At 32.8% G+C, this 13,270-nt stretch overlaps 1 protein-coding gene across 2 annotated transcripts; it reads left to right on the top strand.

Moving 5' to 3' along the window:
• Positions 1 to 149: 149 nt before the first annotated feature.
• LOC111716067 (protein FAM169B) lies at positions 150 to 4,848 on the top strand. Of its 2 annotated transcripts, XM_023491477.1 has the most exons (11): positions 150 to 526; positions 750 to 796; positions 1,029 to 1,076; positions 1,137 to 1,262; positions 1,323 to 1,366; positions 1,717 to 1,819; positions 2,700 to 2,757; positions 3,636 to 3,702; positions 3,896 to 3,961; positions 4,222 to 4,328; positions 4,599 to 4,848. In XM_023491477.1, exons 1-11 carry the CDS (start codon positions 481 to 483, stop codon positions 4,655 to 4,657), a joined length of 771 nt encoding a protein of 256 aa, XP_023347245.1. In that variant the 5' UTR covers positions 150 to 480; the 3' UTR covers positions 4,658 to 4,848. The 2 variants fall into 2 exon arrangements, with proteins under 2 accessions (XP_023347245.1, XP_023347246.1); XM_023491478.1 differs by lacking the exon at positions 3,896 to 3,961.
• Positions 4,849 to 13,270: the final 8,422 nt, after the last annotated feature.

Below are 13,270 nucleotides of genomic sequence, written 5' to 3'. Positions count from 1 at the left end.
TTAACATTATTCACAGAAGTGTTTTGTAGTGTTGGAACTGACGCAATGCCGAGATAAATTCTTAAACGTTGAGAAAATGTCGTCTTTCAAAGAAATTTTATTTTGAAAATTTTCCGTCTGCTGTCAAATCAAAACACAGCTGATGGCGTTTGTCTGCTATGACTTCTACAATCTACAGTTTATACTCAATACTTATAAATCTCCAAACTTTAACGCTAAAATACACACAAAACAATCGATAACCTTAGTATTTTCTGCATGTAAATCTTTTCATTAACTTTATACAAATTCATTAAATGTTTCATAATTCATGTAATTATTCTTTTTAAATTTTCTTATTAGTCCGAAAATCGCTATTTGAGCTATTTTAACGATCCATTATTATATGGGACAACATGTGTAGAGCTATGGGTACTTAGCTCCCGGCCCCCTTAAGAATTCTAGAATACTGGGAGAATCTTAACAAATATAAGATTTAAAATGGTGGAAGAAACTTGTTCGACAGAATGTTGTGGTTCTAAAATGGGTATAGCTATAATCGAGTTTAAAACTCATTTTTTTAAAAATATAATCATCAATACCTCGATATAGCATTGTAATATTCTTTAAATTTATGTTTTTATACTGTTATTATTTTATTAAATTTATAAGAATTTCGTAAAAAATACTGACATTATTGTAAAGATCTGCAGAAAGTTTTTTACCATGATTTCTTAGTAGCTTTAAGTACTATTCTTCTTTCTTCCTAGGAAAAGTTGAACTGGTTCCTCGCCCTAGTGATATAATGAAAAACGATGTAAGCTATAGAACAATTTTTTTCATTTTTTCAAAAACAAAAATTAGTATTAAAATGACAATTTCCTATTTTAATCCTAAATATTTGATGCTCAAATTACACACGTTATATACTCTGTATTGAAATAAAAAAAATGTTAATTTTTCATGACATATTTTTTACAAAAAGAGGTTCCAACTTCAAGTAAATACTATTTTATATGAAAACCTTGGAGTCATGGTATTTTTATTAGGAAGACCAAAGTTGGCTGTTTGGACTTCATTGCAGAAAGTGTAAAAAGGTAAAAAATACTGTTTATTCTTATTTTGAAATTATTTTCCTGAATTAATGCGATTTTCAGTGCCCTTATTTGATCGTTCCAAAAACACTTTATAACTCCCAAGAAGCGGAGTTTGAGGGACAAGACTTCCAGTTTCTTGATTATAACTCTACACAAGATATACTAGAAGTTCAAAGTTTACTAACGGTAAAAGAAAAGTTTAATGAATATTGAAAGAAATACTGATATATTTTAAAAACTTTTCAGACAGAGGAAGATGGTTGGAGCGTGGCAAACACTAACTTTAAAAGGTATGAATTATTATTCAGAAGATAATTTATGTGTTAACAGAATTGTATTGAATTAATTATTGCTAGTCTTTTAGAGCGATTGATGCAATTGTATCTAGTAGATTTTTCCTATGGAATGTTGTTCTCAAGTCGCCAATTTTTATATTTTACATTAAAAAACAAGAAAAAATCGTGTGTTTTTTTCAAATGTTTTTGATTGCAATATTTTTTATTCTGGCCAACTATGAACCTTCCCTGGGGTCAAGTGAGGTAAAACTATGTAAATGTGGGCTCATCTCTTCTACCCTTATGACATTTATTTGTGTTACAAAAAAACAGACAGACATACATATGTATATAGAGATTTAAAGGTTCCAGGCTGCAGTTCTGAATAACGCAGTGTATTCACTTGAAGAAGGTCCTGATCAGGACAATTTAGAATCTGAATTTAATCTTCCATATCCTCAGGACCAGGTAGGAAAATAATAAATATGCATCGTAAAAAAACATTTTAAATTGAGGAATCACATTTTACTAAGGGTTTTAAAAGATACTTGGTACAATTTTTTGATAATCCCGTTTTTATAATTTTGTAAAATTCAAAATTTTTTAAACAAATTTAAGCTACACGAATGTACTTTTCTCTGTGTGTGAATAATATTTAAAATTATAATAATGATTTATTCTCCGCTTCTGTAGTTGAAATTATCTGATCCGGTACATCTGTCGACAAACCCCAACTTATTTATCTGTCGACAAACCCCAAATTATTTATCTGCCGACAAACCCCAACTTATTTATCTGTCGACAAACCCCAACTTATTTATCTGTCGACAAACCCCAACTTATTTATCTGTCGACAAACTTGACAGTAGAAAATTTACTCAAATGTCGTCTTCTATATTTAAAATTATTTTCGGCATGACCTTTCTTCAACATACCTTTACAGTTTTGGTTCTTGAAACAATAAACACACAATTTTGTTAGTCATAGTCATGGCATTTCCAAATTGTGGTCTGCCTTTTTTAGGCTTTTCAATATTACCGGAGATATATATAAAGCATTTCGTTCAGGATGCGATTTATGAAATTACAAAATTGTTGAAATAAAACCAAAATTGTTGAAATCTAAACTAAATTCTGCCGATCTTCGGTGATATTTAAAGCACAAGAAAGGCAGACAACATTTTTTAAATGACAGAACTATGGTTACTTTGTGCTTATTAACTCAAGAATAATACTTTTAGAATTAGATTTACGAAAAAAAGTATGCAAAGTTTAAAAAGATCAAAGAAAACCTTCAAGTCGTCTTGCTACTATCATGTTTCGTGGGACACCCTGTATCTAATATTTAGGTTTGGTTGTGTGGTTCTGGTGGGGTTATTGTTGGATTTGCTTTAGTTAAACTTAAAGGTGAGTAAATTACAGATTAAATATAGGTTACACAATCATCCAAATTCGACAACAATATTTTATCATTTCTAACAAAAATAATTAATTTTTAATCTTTCAAAAAGACATTTTAGGTATGCAGATTTGAATTCTTAAAGAAGTTGAGTCTATGACACAACCCCTGATTTTCTAATCCTTTCATCTTTGCAACCCATTGTCAAAAAATTTTATAAAAAGTTTTTAAATTCTTGAATTTTTGATTTTATAGCTTCCGATTGTATAATCAGCACACACTGTTTATTTGTCCTATATATATGTAGATTATGCATTAAATACTGATATATATTTATGCCACTGCTTGTTTTCTCAATGCAAAGCAAATTAACAATTAGTTTTTTATGTTTTTTTTAAATACTGAGTAACTGAAGAAGAGTTGTAATTTTGATTTAAACATAAAACAAACCTGAAGAAAAAATATGTTGCGTTTTGAAGTGTAAACCTATTAGTCAAGAAAATACAACTGAGTTAAAGTAAAAACAACCAACCCTGGTTAGGCGGGTCCAAACTGCATAGTAAATTGTGATTGCTTATTTGTAATATCTCATGCTTTATAGTTGAATAAAAATATGAATATGAATATGAATTATCATATTATAAAGCTCTTCGCTCATATATGTAGTTATAATATATATTTATATATATTGTTAGCTAGCCAGACGGCTGAACCAAATTGGCTGACATTTTTTAGGGAACCCGGCCATGGGTACACCGGGGGTAACAAAAAACTAAGAAATTTTTTTTTATTCTAAAAAAATAATTTATTCCATGGGCAACGCCGGGCACTCAGCTAGTAGTAATCTATAATTCTCACAAGTCAAAGTTGGTTAAAATATATTCAGGAAATATTTCCGGATCTAATTTGTTCATCCGGAACAAGATGAATATTATTGATGCTGTTTACATCAGGTATTGTTATATTTACAAATATAGTATATTTATCAATGTAATTATAATGCAACCCCCCTCCCCTCCCCCGTCCGTTCAATGTAAATCAGAATAAAACTTTCGAATAAAAATCTCAGGAGAAAAGCTAATAAACTAGTTATAACAAAAATTTAAAATATAAACCCTCAGAAGTTTAAGATATAAATTTTTTTAGAAAGTCTCATCGAAGAAAAAGTCTTGCCAAAAAATTCATTTCACATTTGATGAGTTTCCATTCAGGGTAAGATCAATTTTAATTATTGTTATCGAGATCAGAGAGCTTTCTATTGTCAAACAAAAAATAATTCTTGGATGATTCTTGAATGTAGTTTTAGTGAACTTTTATCTAAAAGCTGATGTTTCGCGGATTTTTTAGTAAATAAACTGACCCTTGGCTTAGATGAGTTACCACAACAAATGTTGGCCCCAATCAGTTTAGCCGTTTTAACTCATATTGGACACAAACAAACAAATCAAAAATATAGGTTGTATTATAACTAGGAACCTAGGATTTAGTTCTCCAGTATCTAAATCTATGCTGGGACTACTGACCAGCCTACTGGAGCACAACAAACCTTGGCAGGATAGAATCTGGATCCTGGAGTCAGGGAACTTTAAATTCAATCCTTCACATTCCCATTAAATAGTATTTCAGATGCGGCTTATGTAGGGGGGGGGGGGTTATGATTTTGCCTTAAAATTGACCAAATTCTCTGTAAAAAACGGGAGGAATTTATTGCCAGGGAGGGATAAAACATTTCAAATATTTCCCCCCCCCCCCTCTGGAAAATATCATAAGCCGCCCTTGCCCCCCTCTAGCAATTCTAGTTACTTTACTGTGCTCTATGATGGAATGAATTTGAAATTTAAAATATTAGATGGTTTAGAGTTTAGTGAGAGAAACCTATGGTTGTCACAGAAAATTTCTTTGGTGTAACAAAGGCCCGAATAATTTTTTTTGGTCGGATTGAAATTAGCTCCAATATTTGGAAATTTTCTATTTTTACTTTTTAAAGATAGGCACTGCACATGTTGGTTGTTACATTTCACCATTTCATTTCATTTCAAGGGTACCGTTGTGAATAGGTTATTGCCATCTCTGCCTGGAGGGTCAATTGAAAATACGCTATACAGTCCCTTTTGGCAGTGTACTTGTTCTTGTTTTTTTCATTATATATTTATGCTTTTAAATCATGTTTTTTTAAATCATGTTTCTTTAAATCATGTTTTTTTTTAAATCATGTTTTTTTAAATCATGTTTGTTGGATTGCACTGTGCACTGCCCAGCTTACAAGCATGTAATTAAGAAAATTGTTAAAAAATAATTCAAATTGAAAATTTGTTGTGGGGTTAAAACCACATGTAAAAAGTTTAATTTTAGTTTAATTATTATTTTAATTTTGAGAATTTAATCAAGTTTTTCGACAGTTCTTAATAAATTCATGAATTATTTTATGATTTATCTGACGTGTTATTTTTTATTTATATATTTTAATTATTGCAGAGTTGAAGAATATTTAAAGTTTAAACAATAAAATTGTAGGATCAGGTTTCTGCTAAATCACAATATATCTTTGTTGAATTAAAAATCATGATTAAAGAGAATATGTTTATGATTTTAAGAAGGTATCTTAAAACAAATACAAGAGTTGATTATCAACATAACTATTTAGATCTTATTCTTTAGATAACCTGGGGGCCCCTGAGCTAATTTTACCCTAAAAAAATGTCAGATTTCCTCCTTTTCTTCTCCCTCTCTAATTCACAAATTTCTCTTCACCAAGTTTGATTTGTGACATGAAATTTTGAATAACTGAAGATACTATTTTTTATTCCAAATGATGATAATGACTGTAGCAAAAACGTGTAAACATGATATTCTGTAAACTTGCAGTACGTTGTACGTCATAAATGATTTAATGTTTTAAACTTAAAAGGGGTAATGAGATTATACATTGAAACTGAACATGATTAGCTCAAATCATGCGACATACTTAAATTACGCTATAAAATATGGGCAGAGGTAGATTAACTGTGTTATATCTATTCTCTATAATCCTTTAAGTATGTACCTTAAACTTTAACTGTGCAATAAATACATAATAAGATGGTCTTAATCATGTGATATCTTTTTTTAAGGACATTTTGTTGTCCCCAGGACATGATAAGGTTGTTATAATCAATTCTCGGAATTTGTCTATTGCAACAGTTTGGTGTTGTATGGGTTTATATTGATCTACCAGGTTGTAATCTGGCAGCTCATTCATCCATCCACGCTTCATTCATACTGAGAAAAGAGTTGATAAGACTCCAGCTGTCTAAGGGCTTCTTAGGCCTGAGAATTATAGATTGCAGGATTTCTTCTGATACACTGGAATCAGGCCCAGGTGCCATGAGGGGAGGAAGGCCAACCACATCAATCTCTAGTCCGAACCACATTCTCATCATTTTCTCGTCCGAACCACATCGAAATCCTTGTCCTTTTAATATTATTTTTTTAAGTGTGCGATCCTTGAAAATAAATACATTTTTTTTTAAATATGGCGACGTTAGGGCATAAAAAATGACTAGAATAGAGTTTTCCAAGGATTTTGCGATGTTGGAATCTTCAAATCCACGAGAATGATGTCAAACATTATTTAGGTTCAAAATTGAATCTCTTCTGCCTCCAAAATGGGTAACTTTCACAAATTAAAGTTTATACCAAAGAATTCGCGTGAACATGGTCTTTAATCTTTCCATTTCAACCCATACAAAAAAATCATTGATTTCTGATTTATTTACAATTAAGGTAGATTTGTTGTCCCCACTAAGAGATCACTACTGCCTGCCGCATGCTTAAAATTCTAGAAAAAATAATGTTCAATTTATATTATTCAAATCATTTGCTACAATTAATTGGTCACAACCCTATGAATTCAAACAGTATTTAATCATATAAAAATTGTAAGTCATATCTCTAACCCAAATTCAGCTGAAATATTACAAAAAGTTGTTTACATCGAGTTTGAGAATGTTTTGCGGCATTTTCCGTGAAAGAAATAGCCCTAGATACAGACGCTTTTTTGTAGAACATCGTTTATGGAGCATTTTCATTTTTACACAAATCTAAAATTTAATTGGGAAAATTTGATATTTCATCTATGCCCTAACGTCGCCATATTTTTAAAAAATGTATTTATTTTCAAGGATCAGACACTTAAAAAAAATAATATTGAAAGGACGAGGATTTCGATGTGGTTCGGACGAGAAAATGATGAGAATGTGGTTCGGACTAGAGATTGATGTGGTTGGCCTTCCTCCCCTCGTGCCATACATACAGGAAACATCACACTCATTGCTCCCAATCATTTGTAAGCCCGGATTGGATACCCCAGGTACCTATAGCTGGTAACTATAGACTCTCCCTGCTTGTTAACAGAGACTCTGAGAGCAGCTGAACGAGATAGAGTAATAGAGGAAGCAGCTCTGACAGATCCTGAACAGTAGCAGTTGAATATCTAAAGGCCACCTTTCCTCTCTTCATCATCATTCACTTGGATCAATCCACTTAAAGCTTCTTTCTTGTTGAGTAGAAAGAACAGACCTTTTTGCTGTGAGAATTGTTGACAGCCGCCCCTCTGTCCTCCTTCATCCGTCAGGTGGTCATAACTGCTCAACCAGATGTCGGCTTTAGATGTTTTTCAAACCACAGGTTTGTATGAAGTACGGGAATCAAACCCGTGAACACCAGTCTAGACACCAATCCAGTGTGCTGTGGACAAGTGTGCTTAACTTCAGTTTTTCTAACAAGAACTGGTGTCACACACTCTCCAGGGGCGTACGAGGGGGGGGGCCCCCGCCCCCCTCTACGCGTACCCCCCCTGAGAGGCTGAGGGGGGGCACCCACGGGGGAGGCTCTTTTAATATTACATCTGCTTGCATTTCCCTTCCTCAGGTCAGGCACAGGGGTGTACCTAGGGGGGGTAGTAGTCCTCTTGCCCCCCCCTGGGAGTTCCAAAAATAAAAATTAAAAGGAAACTACGTTTAGATAGTAACACCTGACATTGACAAAGACTAAGGATTTGTCTAAATTCACTGTTAATTCAAGGAGAGAAAAGTTTTAGCCTTCTAAAGAGAATACTTCATTACACAAGATGTACTATGACGGAGAGCAGACTTAACGATCTTGCACTTATTTATAGCTTTTAAGGCTGTCTGAGCTCTCTACTGAAAAAAATCATTGAAATGTTTGTGCAAGCAAATCCCAGAAAATTGTAGCTTAAAAGAGTTGGTGAATATGTAGATTGAGTAAATTCTATCTAAAAATTTCAGAAGAAATTTCGTTTATTAGTAAAAATATAATTTTTAATGATGCTGTGATTATTGATTTAGTTAGCTGTGATGGAGTTAAGTGATAAATTTATAAAGTCAAAAAGTTAGTTTTTCAAGCAAAGGAATAATTTTTAGACTCTAAGGTTAGTAGCACCCAAAAATGTAGTCTTTTTATGGTGAACAAAACAAGTCCCGGTGGAAGGGGGGGGGCAAAAAAAATTTTAAAAAAGTATTAATATTTTTCAAAAAAGGGGTTTTTAAGGGGGGGGGCACAATGTTGCCAAGGGGGGGACCAAAATTTTTGTTTTGCGCGCTTACGCTCGCAGATTGTGCCCCCCCCCCCCTAAATAAAAGCCCTCGTACGCCCCTGACACTCTCCACCCCACCCTACATATGATATCAATAAAATCGTAAGAATTGAATTACGTCAATTCCTGTTAACTTTGTAACCTTAAGCTATTGAATAAAGTTAGTTGATTGAGACTCTGCTTTTGATTACGGTATTAGAAGTAGTCTGTGTTCTTGCTGAATACTGACAACTAGATATCTTTTTTAGAGTTGATTTAGCATTGAATCTATAGTAAGCTTGAGAATATAGCTTTTGGTTTTTGTTGAATTAGACAAGTTGAGAAATTGCCTGGCAACAATTTCATTGGACTGTATGTCCTTTAGTACCGGGGAGTGTAGCCTGGTTGAGATTTGGCCTCTGTGTCATTTAGAACTGGGGAGTGAAGCCTGCCTGTATAGCAATTTCATTGGACTTTGTGTCCTTTAGAACTGGGGAATGAAGCCTGGTTAAGATTTGGCCTGTGTGTCATTTAGAACCGGGGAGCTAAGCCTGGTTGAGATATTGCTTGTGTGGCATTTAGAATCAGAGAATTAGTCCTGGTTGATCTTGGTAACGAGTAGACCTGGATAGATACGTCTTTACTATAATGGTTATGGAGTAGGTATTTGCTTCATGACTAAACCCCTTTTTTTAAGTGTCACCAATAACTTTTCCGTGGTTTCACAAAGTAATTGGCGTGAATAGAGCAAGGCATGGCTAGTTCACCGCAGTACCCTTAAACTTTTATCTAATATACATGTTGTTGTTTTGGAAAACTGATTATTTTCAGTGGTGGGTTAATTTCAAAACTTGCACATTTGTTGCTTCAAAAACAGAAGAGAAACTATCAGAATTAAACACTTTTCAAGCTAGAAAATCGACGTTATCTTCCACATCATTGATCAGATAAAGGTTCAAAGGTTAACGATGTGAATCGTTCATGGCTCTCTTTGAATAGATGGTCACTTATAATTACAATAACAGTCCCTTTATGTAAACCTGTTTTACGATTATACATCTTGATTGTGGTCATTTTCTAATTGCTGTAGATTATATGCTTGGATGATTTTACCTCGCTCCAGTTCATCGTTGGAATTTATGTATATAATATAGAAATTTTATATCTTTTATATTTTAATCTATGAATTTGTATTGACCAAGCTTTTTTAAAGAGACCCATGACCCTGCAGGACGGAAGGAAAATATTTTTCAAAATTTGTTGCCTCGGAAAAATTATTTTATTTACAATGTGTAATTCATATTGTGGTTTGAATTTTGTGAAGAATAATTAGCCCTGAAGATGCATAAAACCGTGCCCTTTGCATCCTTAAACAATGTCCAATTTTTGTCCAACACCATCTACCTACAAAACTTGTTCCAAGGAACGTAAATTTCGGAATATGGTTTATTATTTAATTTGGAGGATTTCGACGACTTTTCATTTAAATTACTCCGAACATTTTTATGTATAGTGATCCATTTCCGAATTTTACTCAATATTTTCTGTATTATTGACTAGCTAGCTGTTAGTAGGAACTGAAGGGTCCAGTGGGAAAGGTTAAATAACGTGACAAAGTTAATTTATAAATATCTTTTAGAAATTATAATGTTTTAGAAAACTATGCTTTTAGGACACTTTGCGCCCTTCTTCTATTACATTTGTATACATTTTCTCTTTGTATACATTATAAAACAAAACAAAAATAAATCGCGGATTTTATAAATAAAATTCATGAATTTTTTTAGTTTCTAAAATCGAATTTTGTAGGAGGCTATTTTTTTTGATCATCCATAAATCTTCCCTGTAGTCACGCGAGGTTCCACAAAACATTTGGGCCCGATCGGTTCAGCCGTTTTGAGGTTTATTGGATACAAACAAACAGACAAGCAAAGTATATGGATAGATAAGTTTAAGTTGCGTGACACTTAATGAATAGGTGGTACATAATTTACTTTATGAATGTATTTATAAAGTTAGGAATTATAATATTTAAAATATATACTATATATATATATATATATTTTAAAAATACACAAATTTTATTTATAAAATCCGCGATTTATTATATATATATATATATATATAAATATATAAATATTTATATTATAAAGCTGTAAATAAATGTTGATCCAGACAGTATTTTGCTTGCATGCAAATTCATAGATATCAAGGATAAATTATATGGATAAACATTTAATAATTTTTTCCGGTGCAGCAGTACACAATACACACTAAACATTTAGCCTAATAGAAAGTTTTTTTTTCTTTTTTAGTTATTAAATCATTTTTCTTGCAGAGATTAAACAAATAGATTATTCTAAAACGAGACTTGTTTTTTTGGTGTCCTTTCCGCAGTTTTACGATAAAAAAATCTGTTTTTAACCTCAGAAGATTAAAATATTGTTCGTCATGTTCCATATCTTCCCTGTATCTTTATCTACAGGGTGTCCCAATCAATCCAATAATAAGGTTTTAGTCTGCTATGTTTACAATTTTTTGTTAATGATTTGACTGTATACGGAATTGTACTTAGTAAAACAAGAAAATTACAGTATATAAACAGAGTAAACTTGTCCGATCTTCACTGTTCATCTTGCGGATACATTATAGACACATCTTTCAGTCTTTTACCGTTTTCATAAAATAAACTCTAACAGTCATAATAACATTATGACTTTTGAAATTAGGTATTTCAATGCTATTTCATAACAAACACGATATCGAATTCGTCACTGAATTCCCATGTTTACTGGGACACTCTGTATGGTTAGGTTACGCAATGGTGAAATTTTACAATTAATTGAACAGTTGAATCTGTTGGTTGATGTGCGTCTTTTGATTTTATAGATCTGGCCAGTCAGTGGCGTAGTGGGGGGTGGGGCTATGAACCCTGTGTACCCCCTAGATATGCCCAGTGGCGTAGTGGGGGGCTGAGAACCCTGTGTACCCCCTAGACATGCCCAGGGGCGTACTGGGGAGATAACCCTAGAGGCTTATTATATTAATCTTACATTTATATTCTTGTCTGATCAAAAGACAGTTTGTCCATTTTATGATAATTTCTCAAATTCTTCCATTAGACTTTAATCTTATTATCAGGGTTTTATTTAAGATCAATTTCTCTATTGAAGATGTTTGACCCAGAGGGAGAGTTAAACTGAGTATTATTTAATTAAATTAAGTTTCCAGGGTTGGGAAAAGGGAAAACAGGGTGGCTCAGTGGGAACAGATAATTTAAAGGGGGAGCAATGTTTAGGAAAAGGGGTTCATTGCTAGCATTGCAGGGTTGGGAACACTTTCTCATAGAAATATTTTGACTTTTAACCATGATCCCTGTTGGGCTTTTTGGTCTCCCCTATGATTTTGCCCTTAGAGTTGAGATAGGGTAGTGTGATACCCGACCCGCCGTTTGAATGACTCCACCCTACCATAAAATATTTTTTTTTTTGCCAAATTTGTTTTTCACAACTATGAAGTTTAAAAAGTGAAGAGTTTTAATGTTCAATGGCAGCCGTTTTTAAAGTTATTTACAAAATACCACGCCCAACGTGAATAATATTTTAAAGAATTTTTTGCAATTTTTTTAATGCATAGGGTAGAATGCAGGACGGTTAAAAAGGCCGGTTGGTGTTAACAAATTTAACCCTATTCCTGCTGGGAGGGGGAGGTCAATTATTTGCATACATCTATCATATTTTATCATTTTTTGCACAAACATGTTTAGTACATAACTGGATTTTGCAAAAAGAAAACTATTTTTCCTGATTTAATTTAATTTTATGTCTTTTCCCAGTTTTAACAATGCATTTAAAATAAATAATACAGAGGATTTAAGTTTTCAAAACCATTAGTGAAAAAAATGCATTTTTTCAGTTAAAATATCGCATATCAGTTATTGGCTAAACTTTACAAACGTTTTTTTATCATTTGTTGAAAGAACCCCTGTCTCCCTATTGGTCCAGCGCAGAAAGTTATAATACAATTATAAAGTCAGACGAGGGAGGGAAGGCAAACCACACCTTTCCTTCGTCTGACCTCAAATTACGTCACAATTCACCATTATTTCGTCCGACCACACCCTTTTTTCGTCCGGCATTGATTATATTCTACCTTTTTTTCGTCTGGCATTGTTTACATTCTTTTTGTTTTGAAATATACTTTTATTTTATCCTATTTTTTAGCCACGTCATGTGGTATATAATGGATAAAAATATTTTTTCCTGTTTTTTTTTAGAAGAACATCTTATCGAGGTACAATAGGCATAAAACAATTCATGGATATCTTAGTTCCTAATACCGCGAGCAAATCAAAACCACTTGCTATGCTCCATACCAAAAATATGTTATTTTTTACTTGTAGATTCTAAAAATTCAAGCGATATATCATTTAGGAGTAAAATAAGAAAATAATAGAAAAGTGTGTGGTTCTGACGAAAAATAGGTATTTACTGTTTTATGTTAACTTGGGCTTAAATATCGTTTGATTTTTCAAACAAAATCGAAGCATACTGTATTACATGACTTTGCCGAAATTTGAAGAAAGTTTTATAGCTGACATTAAAATATACATCTAAAAACACAGAAGCAACGCCTGGACGCAAAAGGGTGTGGTTGGAAGAAATAATGGCAAATTGTGACGTCATTTGTGGTCCGGACAAAATAATGGTGTGCCTTGCCTTCCCCCTCTCGACAGACATGGGAGGGGGGGGGGGGGTAATGATGGCCAAGGAAGGAAACTTTCTTTCCCAAGTATTTATTATGTTATTGATTAAGCACGGTAACACGGTGAGAATCAATAAATTAGAAACTGACTTTGGTAACGGTTTGATTTAAGTACACATGCCTTTATAATGCAAAAAATTCGAGAGAAAAAATAAAACTAAGTTTTGAACGGAATCTTTATAAAA

This window comes from Eurytemora carolleeae, unplaced genomic scaffold, assembly GCF_000591075.1.
Source record: "Eurytemora carolleeae unplaced genomic scaffold, Eaff_2.0 scaffold1952, whole genome shotgun sequence".
Lineage (NCBI taxonomy): Eukaryota > Metazoa > Arthropoda > Copepoda > Calanoida > Temoridae > Eurytemora > Eurytemora carolleeae.
This window is presented reverse-complemented; position numbering and strand designations above follow the sequence as displayed.